Here is a 13,266-nt window from a genome sequence, read left to right as displayed (position 1 = left end):
ACTAGAAAAATGGCGTAAGGGGCGTTTAGTTTGTGAGATTTGGAGGGATTTACATTTCGAAGCCCATAAAAACCAATCCTTGGTAGGATGATTTGAAATGTCCAGTAATTTTAAAATCTTATGAGAAGTGGAGTTTAATTCCTATATAAGTATAACAACCGAACATGTATGAACAGGTAACGGGCTGACATTGAGTTGACGTCAACATTTCGTCGGTAATTTTTTCTTTTCCTAATTATTTTTCTTTGTAATTTTGTTTTTTTCGGCCCAAGTATTTGGCCCAACGCAGTGCGCCACTGGGCACCACTTAGTTCCTTTATATTATTTTCCGATTTAAAGATCCTTTGTATACCATCATTTACGTTATAAATTTACATTTACATTTTACGTGTATGGTTTATGGTATGTTTACGTGCGAATTTCACGTTTTACGCTATGTTTTATGTCTACGATTTATGTTTATATTTTACGTACGGATTTTATCAAACAAACACGAGAATGAGAGAAGGACTTCATGGCTTGACTTTCTCACCTAAAAAAATTATTAGCATAGATGTGTAACCCGTTCTGGGTCTTCAACCAAAACTGGGACTATGCATGAAAAACCTCAATCAACGTCCTGCTCTCCGAAGGTTCAAAATGTGTGTTTGCATTTACGGTTCACGTGTATGTTTACATTTTACGTTGTACGTTTACGGTTTATATTCACATTATACGTTGACGTTTTATAAATTTTGAGATTTAAAATATTCGAATCAAACACATAACAGAATTTCAAATTCATTGCACGAGGTGTTAAATTATCGGACCAAACGGTTCCTTATCTTACTGTAGATTTGACTTGAATGGGTTATGGGTTACTAAGTTGGGCCACAAGCTGGCCCTGGACCACGTGAGTATCTCCAAAGATATCACAGATAAATATCTTCCCTATCTTATTCTTTCTTTATAAATATCTCCGTCCTTTCCAGTTTCGTAGAGACCTTTTGGATGACGTGGCCTCCTCTCTATCTCTAATTGGTTATCATCTCCACTCATACTCTCTTTTTTGCACTTTTTTTCTATCCACGTCTGCCCTCTATCTAACATGCGCCGTCACCTAATCTCTCACCCCTTCATCCAACGGCCCATATTCATCTTCCCTCCCCAGTGCACATTTTATTCACCGTAACAAGTTGTTGCTAACAACATTTTTTCAACGCCTTCGCTTAAAGCTTTAGATCAATCAATTGATCATTTAGTAAAGTTAGTTGAAACTACTTTGTGCTTTTATAATTATTTTAATTCTTAATTATTACTCCGTATATAATTATAATTATATTTCTATACTTAGAGATCTGCATACATGTGTTTGATATTGTTTTATGAGCAGGATTTGTTGTTGATGAAGTATTTGAAATTAGAAACCCTAACCCTAGGTTCCTTCTTGTAGATAAATAGTAATTGTTTATATTCAATGGAAGTTCTTTAATGTTTAGCTAGTAAGCATAGGATTGGGGGTAATATCGATTGATTATTGATTGATGTGGAAGATGGATCCAAATGAAATTATGTTTAGTAGAGGTGGGAATAGTAATGGAAAAACAGGGGAAGGATTTATCGATAGAAGTAAAGTTCGAATTTTGCTCTGCGATAACGATATCAAGAGTTCGCAAGAGGTGTTTACTCTTCTTTGTAAATGCTCTTATCAAGGTATTATTATGTTGTATTAATGGTGATTTTAGCTTAGTATCTGTTTCATATGTCATTAGTTGATGTGATTTAGGGTTTTATGATTGGTGTTTTTACAGTGACTTCAGTAAGATCACCTAGGCAAGTGATCGATGCGTTGAACGCAGAAGGACCTGATATAGATATTATTCTATCTGAAGTTGATCTGCCCATGGCTAAAGGCTTCAAGATGTTAAAATACATCATGAGAGATAAAGATTTGCGACGAATCCCTGTGATCAGTAAGTTTTTGTTGACAGTTTTCGTGTTTTCAGTTACAGAATTTTCGAATTTACTGGAGGATATTTTTTTTAAATTTTTTTTTTTTTTACTATAAGTTAATAATTGGTTTTGTTACAGTGATGTCTGCTCAAGATGAGGTTGCTCTTGTTGTTAAATGTTTGAGGCTTGGAGCAGCTGATTATCTTGTGAAACCGTTACGAACTAATGAGTTATTGAATTTGTGGACACATATGTGGAGGAGAAGACGTATGGTACGCACACCGTATTTTCTCCTAAACTAACCTTTTAATTGAACTGATGCAATTGAGAATGACAAAAAACAAAAAATACTTTAGGTATACCTGTTTTTGAGTGGTGGTTCTCTCTAGTGATGATTATTCTAAGTTTTGATCTAGATCTATAATCGAATTAACCAAGGTTAACCAAATCTTGTAATCCTTACCTATAAAGCTACCTATTTGTTGATATAATATGGTTGATAGTATATATCATGCTTTTCCATTTTGTGGTTGTGCTATATTCTTTTTTTTTTTTTTTTTTTTTTTTTTACGAGGAACCCCACTATGGGCCAGAGCACATTGGCCCCCCCACCGCAGGTAAACCCCGGGTAAACGGCAAGCCAACCCTCCACCGCTACCGGGTAAAACATTCTCCAGCTTTGGTCATTAAATGCGGGCACCCCTTGGAGTTGAACCCGAGACCTCCACCTTCATGGGAAGTGTTGGTGGCCACCCAGGCTAGGCCTGGATGGTTCTGGTTGTGCTATATTCTTGTGTATTCACTTTTGTACTTATTGTTCCCACACATGGAACACAAGGTTGAAAAATTCGCTACTCCGTGAGTACTCGGTCGGGAATTTGGAGGGAGTAATCGGTAACTCGGGGATTAATTGGATTGGTATAAATTTCAAAATTATTTGCAAGTATAGAAGAAATCCGTAAACATAAACTTTAATATAATTGTCTGAAAACATAATCATAATTGTTCATCTGTTCAAAAACTCTAAAATTCTGGTTTAAATTTAAATTAAATTCATATTAAAATATTGACCAATTTTGACCAACAAAACTGATGTTGACACATTAACCAAAGTTGACCGATTAATTAAACGGATTTTGGAAAATCGGATGGGTTTATTCTTAAAAGTGAGTAATAGGTGATTAATCAGGAGTAATTTGGGTTTTTACAATAGTGGTGAAACACCTTTTGTGGATGAACGAATTTGGTTGCATTTACACATTTTTGATAATCGAAACTAGTGTGAATCTTTCAAATCATCCTTTTAATAATGCATCTATTAATTATATTATTTTGCTATTGGTCTCTTAACTCAACTTTGGACAGCTTGGTTTAGCTGAGAAGAATATCATGCATTGTGATTTCGATCTGGTGCATTCAGATCCTAGTGATGCTAATACCAACAGTACCACTATGTTTTCGGATGACACCGATGATAATAAGTCACTCAAAAGTTCCAATCCAGAAGTTTCTATGGCCAATCCTCGAGAATCCGAGGTAAGAATATTTTTCACTGAAAAATGGATCTTCAGATCTTGCTAACCGATCTATTCTTTTTCAGATTAATAACATGATAATACCACCTCGTCTTATGAATACGCCACCTGTCACCTTGTCAGACGATCGACCTAACGTCCCAGAAATTAACGAACAGCAACGAGGTTACCAGCTCCTAATCCAAACCCTAATCTAAAAAATCCTATGTTAAACTGTTCCTAAAACTTACATATGTTGTAGCTTTGTATCCAGGGAAAACTATGTTTGGTCCAAAGAAAAGTGAACTGAAGATAGGTCAGTCTTCAGCGTTCTTTACATATGTCAAATCGAGCGTGTTCACAAATGCTACAGGTGGGCCCACTGTAACTGCTGACGAAACCATGACATCACTAGATGAGAACAATCCACTGCATCACAACCTTAATGATGAAAGTGCAACTCAGTATGATTACACACAGGCTCCAGAAAACATCGATAGCAATAACAGCTTTCCCGATTCGATGTCCGTAGACAAATCTTCTACTCCCTCATTACCACCCGATGCACAAAATCAACAAGCGGGAAATAACTACAATTATCATCACGATTTTTTGGGTTATAATGCATATTCTGGTTATCCTCATTATTATTCAGGGCCAATGAATCATGTTATGATGAACCATAACATGCATGATTTGCATAACCAATTTAATCATATTCCCCATTGTCCACCTAATCACCTTCCGGGAATAGGATCATTCCCTTATTACCCGATTAATCTTTGCTTACCAGGACAAATGGCGCCAGCGATGCACCCATGGCCCACGTATGGAAATACATCTAACAATGTGAATGTACATAAACTTGACCATAGAGAAGCAGCGTTGCTTAAGTTCAGGCAGAAGAGGAAAGAACGTTGTTTCGACAAGAAAATCAGGTACGTGAATAGGAAAAAGTTAGCAGAGAGACGACCTCGTGTAAAAGGACAATTTGTGAGGAAGATTAATGGGATTAACGTTGACCTTAATGGTCAACCAACTTCTGCTGATTTTGACGAGGATGATGATGATGAAGAGGATGAAGATCAAGTAGGTAGAGACTCGTCTCCCGAAAACAATTATGAAGTTTTCAATTGATAAGATTGTTATGTCAATTGTGATCGATATTCTTGCACGGGTGCTTGTCTTTTTCAGCTGAAAAAGTGACATTTTAGTGCAGATTTTTGTCAGCACATATGGAGAATTTTATGTAGCTATTCGTAAAGGTACAGTAGATAATTTAGTAGAGACATTTGACATGATAGTTTTGTTGATGAAATGGTTATAGGGTCAGTGTTCAATCTATCTTATTAGAAACTACAACTATTTGTGTTACAATGTTTCATGTATGATTATTAGTTTTGACTGCTATAAATTAACTAGTGTTCAAAGGATACAATTAGAGGTGGAAGTTTAGACCCATTTACTTATCAATGGGTAGATAAATTCAGATTATGTTTAATTCTTTAACGGCTCAACTGCTCAATGAGTCACCAAATTTGTATTTTATGTCATAAAACCCTTCAAACCATCATTTTATTCAAAATATATACTTAAGTCATTAATAAAATAAGCCTTCTAATCATATTCGACACAATTGTTGTTTATCAACAAGTTATGACAACACAAGTTTTGACCTGTTCTGTAGCTTGTCCAACCAGCCCATTTTATCGCTTATATATGTTGCATCGGGTCAAATTCTACTAGTTACATGACACAGGGATTAAGTTTTTTTATAAAATTAACCAAAAAATAAAAATAAAAAAGTAAACTGCAAGAATCCGATTCATTCAGTGATGTTTTGTTTTGTGACGGGTAGTTTCATAATTTCATTGCTGCCGGAAACTCTATTTTAGAGATGTATGATGGGAAAATAATCACAACGGGCAATCTACAAAGCGGAAACAAACCCGTTTGACAAGCATTTCCCGACCCGTATGAACCCGTGAGGAAACTAACAAACAAGCTATATCAAAAACAACCCAAATCAGTCCCCAAATCAGTAGCAAATCAACTAATAACGAATAATCAAGCACACACAATACACGCGAGACTTTTTACGTGGAAAACCCCTCAAAATCGAGAGTAAAAACCACGGGACTCGTAAGCCACTTAAATTCCACTATCATCAACAAGGAGAGCAATACAATAATCCTTCTCTAGATCAACTAGAGGTATACAACATCATCATACTCTTGAACAAGAACAATCAACAAGTATATGAAATAAATAAAGACAAAAGAGGAATAAATCACCCAAAAACTGCTCTCTGCTCCAGCAGCAATAACTCGACCTACAGGCCTTTTTAGACGAATTCAACGGTTGAAAACCTTGGCACTGATGTCAGGAAGACACAGCCCAAAAATGAAGAAGATTCAACGGTCGGATCTCCGGGGATCGAAGGTTTTCTGGACTGCTGTAAGAAGTGACGGAAATTGGGATTTTTTCTCTCTTTTTCTTGAACTCTCTTCACTCTTGATGATGAAAAACAGCTGCAACTTGATGTTTTAAGATGTCCTCATATGCTTGACCAAGTCAACCAAGCAATGGGCCTAATTTTGTTGGGCTTGGGCTTGTTAATACTTACTCATATTTGGAAATCCAATAACAAAACCCAACAAATCTCCCCCTTTCCAATTATGAGGAAGGAATCGCCATCCCAGCGATCGAGCAACATACCTTGAGCTTCTCACTTGCTAAAGCCTTTGTGAACATGTCGGAACCATTATCATCGGTGTGAACTTTATCAAGTTCAAACGAACCATCTTCAAGACGTTCTCTAATCCAATGATACCGCACATCTATATGTTTTGTCCGCTTATGATACATAGAATTTCTAGCCAAATGAATCGCACTCTCATTATCACAAAGAACCACATATCGTGATTGCTTAAACCCAAGGTCTTGTAGAAACCTTTTCATCCACAATAGTTCTTTGCACGCTTCTGTTGCTGCCATATACTCAGCCTCGGTTGTAGACAATGCAACACACTTTTGTAACCTTGATTGCCATGAAACTGCTCCCCCTGCGAAAGTCATCAAATATCCAGAAGTGGATTTCATGTTATCTTTGTTTCCTGCCATATCTGAGTCTGTATAACCAACAAGCACCGGCTCTCCATTTCCGAATGTGATACCTAACTTTGAAGTACCTCGTAAGTACCTCATAATCCATTTAACCGCTTCCCAATGCTTCTTACCCGGATTTGACATAAACCGACTAACAACACTTACCGCATGAGCTATATCTGGCCTAGTACACACCATAGCATACATCAAGCTACCAACTGCTGACGCATATGGAACTATATCCATCTCCTCAACATCCTCCTTTGAAGTAGGACAATCTCTTTCTGTTAGCTTAAAGTTGTTTGTAAGAGGGGAACTAACCACTTTAGCATTCTTCATGTTGAATCTACTTAGCACCTTTTCAATGTATTGCTCTTGTGATATATGTAACGTCTTAGCACCTCTATCTCTAGAAATCCGAATGCCAAGAATCTGTTTTGCTGGCCCCAAGTCTTTCATAGCAAAAGACTTGCTCAATTCTCGCTTCAACTGCCCAATTCTTTTAATATTTTTACCAACAATTAACATATCATCAACGTATAACAACAATATGATGAAATCATCATCACCAAACCTCTGAAAGAAAACACAATGATCTGAAGTTGTCTTTCGGTAGCCTTGCTTTCCTATAACCGACTCAAACTTCTTATACCACTGTCTCGGTGCTTGCTTCAACCCATATAAACTTTTCTGAAGTCTACAAACATAATTTTCTTTACCCTTAACCCGAAAACCTTCAGGTTGCATCATGTAGATTTCCTTATCCAAATCACCGTGAAGAAAAGCAGTCTTGACATCCATCTGTTCAACCTCAAGATCAAGACTAGCAGCTAATCCAAGAACCACTCGAATAGATCCCATCTTCACAACCGGTGAGAAAATCTCATCAAAATCAATACCCTTTTTCTGGCTGAATCCTTTAACGACTAACCTAGCTTTGTACCTTGGTTGTGAAGTAAGCTCATCTGTCTTCACTTTGAATACCCATTTGTTTCTCAAAGCTCTCTTGCCTTTAGGTAACTTCACCAGCTCATAAGTATTGTTCTCATGCAAGGAATTCATCTCATCTTGCATAGCTTCACCCCACTCTTTCTTATGCTCATCTTTCATTGCTTCTGAATAACATTCTGGCTCTCCCCCATCAGTAACTAATACATACTCATCAGCAGAATATCTAACAGAAGGATGACGGTCTCGAGTAGACCGCCTAAGTGGGACAAATGGGGGCACATCTGGTACTGGAATCTCTACCTGCTCTGGAGCATAATCATCATCAGTACCATGTTCATCATTATGAACATCATCTCCAACATGTTGTGGAGTAACTGGATCCAAATCAACAAGATCAGCACTAGGTTGAGGAACTGAATCTGTCTTATCAACATCTTTTAACATCTGATCTTCTGTAAATACAACATCTCGGCTTCGTACGAGTTTCTTCTGAACTGGATCATATAACCTGTACCCAAAATCATCTTCACCATAGCCGAGGAATACACATGGCTTAGTCTTCATATCAAGCTTTGACCTCTCATCTTTGGGAACATGAACAAAAGCTTTACATCCAAAAACTCGTAAATGACGGTAAGAAACATCTTTGCCGCTCCAAACCCTGTTAGGAACATCAAAATGCAAAGGAACACAAGGGGTTAGATTAATAATATGAACTGCCGTATTTAAAGCCTCACCCCAAAAGGAATCGGACAACCCTGCATGTGAAAGCAAACACCTAACTCTCTCAACCAAAGTTCTGTTCATCCTCTCTGCTAAGCCATTCAACTGAGGTGTCTTTGGTGGAGTATTTTGATGCCGAATACCATTCTCCTTACAATAAGCATCAAATCTGCCAATGTATTCACCGCCATTATCAGTCCGAATACACTTGAGTTTCTTCCCCGTTTGCCTTTCAACTAGTGTATGAAATTCCTTAAACTTTTCAAATACTTGATCCTTTGACTTTAAGGTATAAACCCACACCTTCCTGGAATGATCATCGATGAATGTAACAAAGTAGGAACATCCACCAAGTGTCCTAGTCTTCATAGGCCCACAAACATCCGAATGAACTAGATCAAGTATGTTCTCCATTCGAAAAGGAGAATGACTCTTAAACGCAACTCTGGTCTGTTTCCCTGCCAAACAGTGAGAACACTTACTCAAATCAATACCACTAACACCCGACAACACATTCTTCTTGAACAAGATAGACATCCCCTTTTCACTCATGTGGCCAAGTCTTTTATGCCACAACTCAGTAGAATCAACATTGTCCACTGCGTTAACAATGTTCTGGATGATCTTCGGACGCGTGAAGTATAATCTTGAGTCTTTCTTGCCTCTTCCCACTATCATAGAGCCAAGAGTTAGTTTCCAAATACCATTACCAAAACCGTTATAATAACCATCATCATCAAGAATGCCTGTTGAAATAACATTAAGTCTCATATCCGGAACATGTTTTACATTATGCAAAACTAACTCCATTCCCGTGTCAAATTTCAAACAAACATCTCCAATACCAACGATCTTTGATAACCCGGCATTACCCATCCTAGCAAATCCATAGTCACCTGGAGTGTAAGATGAGAAGTGATCTCTACAAATTGCAACATGACATGTAGCACCACTATCAACAATCCAACTCGTGTCATCATGAGTAAGATTAATCATATCATAATCAATACAAACAAAGAATTCATCCGTAATAGTGTTAACTTCAACCTTATCATCATCACCACCATCACTTTTCTTTTGTTTATTCTTGTCATATGCCTTTTTCTTCTCATTCTTCAACTTTGGACAATACCACTTTGTGTGCCCCTTTTCATGACACTTATAACACTCAACATTAGCAAATTTACCTTTGCGTGAGCTGCTACGATGATTGCCTCTTTTACTCTGACCTCTACTATGACTTCTCCCCCGTGTTTCTGTGACCAAGATATCTGACTGTGAAGAGGAACCTTGTGACTTTCTTCTCATCTCTTCATTCAAAATACTACCCTTAGCCAATTCCATGGTGATAGTACCATTCGGTGCAGAGTTGGACAAAGATGTCCTAAAAGTCTCCCAAGAGTCCGGTAATGTACCAAGTAACCAGAGACCCTGAATCTCATCCTCAAACTTGATACCCATACCTGCAAGCTGATTTATAATACCCTGATATGCATTTAGGTGATCCGTAATAGGAGTCCCATCATGATACTTCAAAGCCATCATCTGCTTAATTAAGAACAACTTGTTATTCCCAGTCTTTCGTTCATATAACTGCTCAAGCTTTTTCCATAAGGCTTTAGCATCAGTCTCCCCAGTAATATGATTCACAACATTATCATCAACCCACTGCCGAATATACCCACATACTTGTCTATGCAAAATTTTCCATTGAGCATCAGATTTTTCCTCAGGTTTATCCTCAGTAAAAACAGGCAAATAATAATCTTTCACATAAAGAAGATCCTCCATTTTACCTTTCCAAACATGATAATTTGAACCATTTAAACTAATCATTTTACTTGTATTAGCTTCCATCTTTCACACAAGTCAAATCAAATAACCTAGCTCTAGATACCAATTTGATGGAAAAATAATCACAACGGGCAATCTACAAAGCGGAAACAAACCCGTTTGACAAGCATTTCCCGACCCGTATGAACCCGTGAGGAAACTAACAAACAAGCTATATCAAAAACAACCCAAATCAGTCCCCAAATCAGTAGCAAATCAACTAATAACGAATAATCAAGCACACACAATACACGCGAGACTTTTTACGTGGAAAACCCCTCAAAATCGAGAGTAAAAACCACGGGACTCGTAAGCCACTTAAATTCCACTATCATCAACAAGGAGAGCAATACAATAATCCTTCTCTAGATCAACTAGAGGTATACAACATCATCATACTCTTGAACAAGAACAATCAACAAGTATATGAAATAAATAAAGACAAAAGAGGAATAAATCACCCAAAAACTGCTCTCTGATCCAGCAGCAATAACTCGACCTACAGGCCTTTTTAGACGAATTCAACGGTTGAAAACCTTGGCACTGATGTCAGGAAGACACAGCCCAAAAATGAAGAAGATTCAACGGTCGGATCTCCGGGGATCGAAGGTTTTCTGGACTGCTGTAAGAAGTGACGGAAATTGGGATTTTTTCTCTCTTTTTCTTGAACTCTCTTCACTCTTGATGATGAAAAACAGCTGCAACTTGATGTTTTAAGATGCCCTCCTATGCTTGACCAAGTCAACCAAGCAATGGGCCTAATTTTGTTGGGCTTGGGCTTGTTAATACTTACTCATATTTGAAAACCCAATAACAAAACCCAACAATGTAAAGTTGTAAACGGTTCATTTGATGTGTTATCATTGATCAAAGTTAACATTAAAAAAGAAAAAGAAAAATACAATAGCAAAAAGTTGCCCAAAATCTACATTTAACGCATAAACCTCCTATAATTAGGGAACTAAACATATACTCCGTAATATTCTTTTTGTACTATTTTACAGACTAATCATGAGTAGAAGGTTAAATTTGAGGTAAAAAAATCACATTTCTGTTCATAAAACCAGACTTGTTTTGAGTTTGAGACCTAAAACTCAACTTGTTCTTCTTCCATTTTACCACCTTTATTCTAGCTTGAAGTGAGATAAGCCTTTCAAGACATGTTCCATTTGTACTCTACATTACAATAAGATACTCAAACTCGAATGTGCCACGGTACGTTGCGTTTTACGGTCACCATTATTATGAACTAAATTCTTGATGCATAATTGTAATGGATCTATTACATTTCATAGTCGAGATATCAATGACATATATATATGAATACATACAAAAAGCTTATTAACGCGTACAGTTGCATTTATTTTTTTATATTTGTTTATCCTATAACCTTGAGTGATCCTATGACAGCGTTGTAGGGTTTTGGAAAGTGTTTAATGTCACATTTTAAAGAAGTGTTACTTATGTTATTAAAGTATACCCAAGAGTTTTGACAGACGCCGCCACACTAGTTTACTAGTACAATTTAGCAGAAACGATTAAACGAATGGCCTTAGATTTGCAATCTCAAAATTCATACTTGATAATCACTCCTTTTATGTCCATGATTCTTTGAGTAACATAACATCCTTGAATAATTTTTATCTTACATCTTATCTTATGATCACCATCCTAATTGATAGCAACATTATTTCCATTTTGGAGACCAAAAACAGCGGTTAGGAGTCACTCAGGAGGAAACCCCCACAACGAATTCATAAGGGCATCGCGTGTGGTAAAACCCTCTCGAGATAGACGTCCAAAACCTTCGAGACCCATAAAATGGACGGGTAACCACAAGAAAAATATTTTTACAAAGCACATGAGTGTCTAACCCTGACATGGTGGTCAGGTCACCACCAAATGCATCTAAACCTTGCGGTTTGGAGAGCAAACTTGTATGAGCTCAAAAGCAGGTATCTATGAACATAAGCTTTCGGTTAAGTTTTGGGTCGCTTGCGTCCCTAAAACTTTAATGAACCAATATTGAGACAGAAACCACATCTTAAATGGGTAATCAAGTCCGGTTACTTCATGATCATGATTGACATACATACTCGATCTTATGACCAAAGAGCTTCTAGTCCGGCGGTATCAGGTTAATCACCTTGAGGTCATGAGTTCGAGTCTCGTAGAAGAGAACAAAAAAGTGTGTGCTTGTTGTTCAAAAAAAATAGACATCGTCAATCTTTTATTGTTATCAAAGGAAACAAATTGCTTAAAATCTTCAAGTCTGACGTATAAAATATAAAACTAAGAACAGTATTGTGCATCTACTTCTTATAATTGATTGTGCGGCATATATAACTATATAAGTACATTTGAGACATCTGAACTATGCAACGAATTAGTTTAAAAACTAGACTAAAATACCCTTTTTACGATCAGATAACGATAATTAATCATGTACAGAAATCAGATTCAACCCTGTTCAGCCTTGATTCCCACTGCCTAAATGTCATTTAGGCAGAGGTAGCCTTGGACATGATAGGTACTCCATGATGAGCAGCAAGCAACAGTTCGTTCATTCTAGCAATCTGATACAGTAATTGATGTATTTTCTGAAAAAATAAAAAACAACAAATTAAATCGTTAAAAATGTACAAATTAAGAGATATACTCGTATGTAAATACGGAGTACATCTCTTAGACCACTCCCTATCGTGACTAAACTATTCATCCTCTTAACTTTCCACATCAGCGCCACATCAACACCAATATCCTTTAACTAATTCATAAGACCACTCCCTATATTTAGTTATCCGTTAGTTACCCGCTCATTACCCGTCATTACCCGTAACTAACCATAGGCACGAGCTAGTTACCCGCTTTAGTTATCCGCTTTCACCATGGATTTAACGGATGTTGAAGTTTAGTTATAGAATTTGTGGGTCCCAATAGCTTTTTATTGTTTGGACTTGATGCTTTATTACTTGTACGTTGTATATTAAGAAGATTATTGTTTTAGCCATGACAGGGAGTGTTTAGTTATGGGTTAGTTATAGAATATTGGTGTTGATGTGGAATGTTAAAAGGATGAATAGTTTAGTTACGATAGGGAGTGGCCTAACTAAACACTCCCTAGTCCTATCATGGCTAAAACAATACACTTATTAATATACAATGTACTAGCAATAAAGCATTAAGTCCAAACAATAAAAAGCTA

General features: G+C 37.0%; 1 protein-coding gene across 3 annotated transcripts; it reads left to right on the top strand.

The window, feature by feature from the left end:
* The first annotated feature begins 998 nt into the window (after positions 1-998).
* Positions 999-4,873, top strand: LOC139873658 (two-component response regulator-like APRR1). Of its 3 annotated transcripts, none has more exons than XM_071861599.1 (6): positions 999-1,692; positions 1,791-1,952; positions 2,071-2,204; positions 3,298-3,468; positions 3,533-3,632; positions 3,721-4,873. In XM_071861599.1, exons 1-6 carry the CDS (start codon positions 1,524-1,526, stop codon positions 4,581-4,583), a joined length of 1,599 nt encoding a protein of 532 aa, XP_071717700.1. In that variant the 5' UTR covers positions 999-1,523; the 3' UTR covers positions 4,584-4,873. The 3 variants fall into 3 exon arrangements, with proteins under 3 accessions (XP_071717700.1, XP_071717699.1, XP_071717701.1); XM_071861598.1 differs by having other exon boundaries at positions 3,709-4,873; XM_071861600.1 differs by having other exon boundaries at positions 1,538-1,658; positions 3,709-4,873.
* Positions 4,874-13,266: the final 8,393 nt, after the last annotated feature.

Source organism: Rutidosis leptorrhynchoides, chromosome 10 (assembly GCF_046630445.1).
Source record: "Rutidosis leptorrhynchoides isolate AG116_Rl617_1_P2 chromosome 10, CSIRO_AGI_Rlap_v1, whole genome shotgun sequence".
Classification (NCBI taxonomy): Eukaryota; Viridiplantae; Streptophyta; class Magnoliopsida; order Asterales; family Asteraceae; genus Rutidosis; species Rutidosis leptorrhynchoides.
Note: the sequence above shows the minus strand (reverse complement) of the source record. Positions and strands in the feature narration are given on the sequence as shown.

Excerpts from the sequence above, each read along its gene's own strand:
- LOC139873658 (XM_071861598.1), top strand. The coding sequence starts at position 1,524 with ATGTGGAAGATGGATCCAAATGAAATTATGTTTAGTAGAGGTGGGAAT. Across the intron at positions 1,693-1,790 it reads TTGTAAATGCTCTTATCAAG|TGACTTCAGTAAGATCACCT; the intron begins GTATTATTATGT and ends GTGTTTTTACAG. Across the intron at positions 3,469-3,532 it reads CCAATCCTCGAGAATCCGAG|ATTAATAACATGATAATACC; the intron begins GTAAGAATATTT and ends ATTCTTTTTCAG.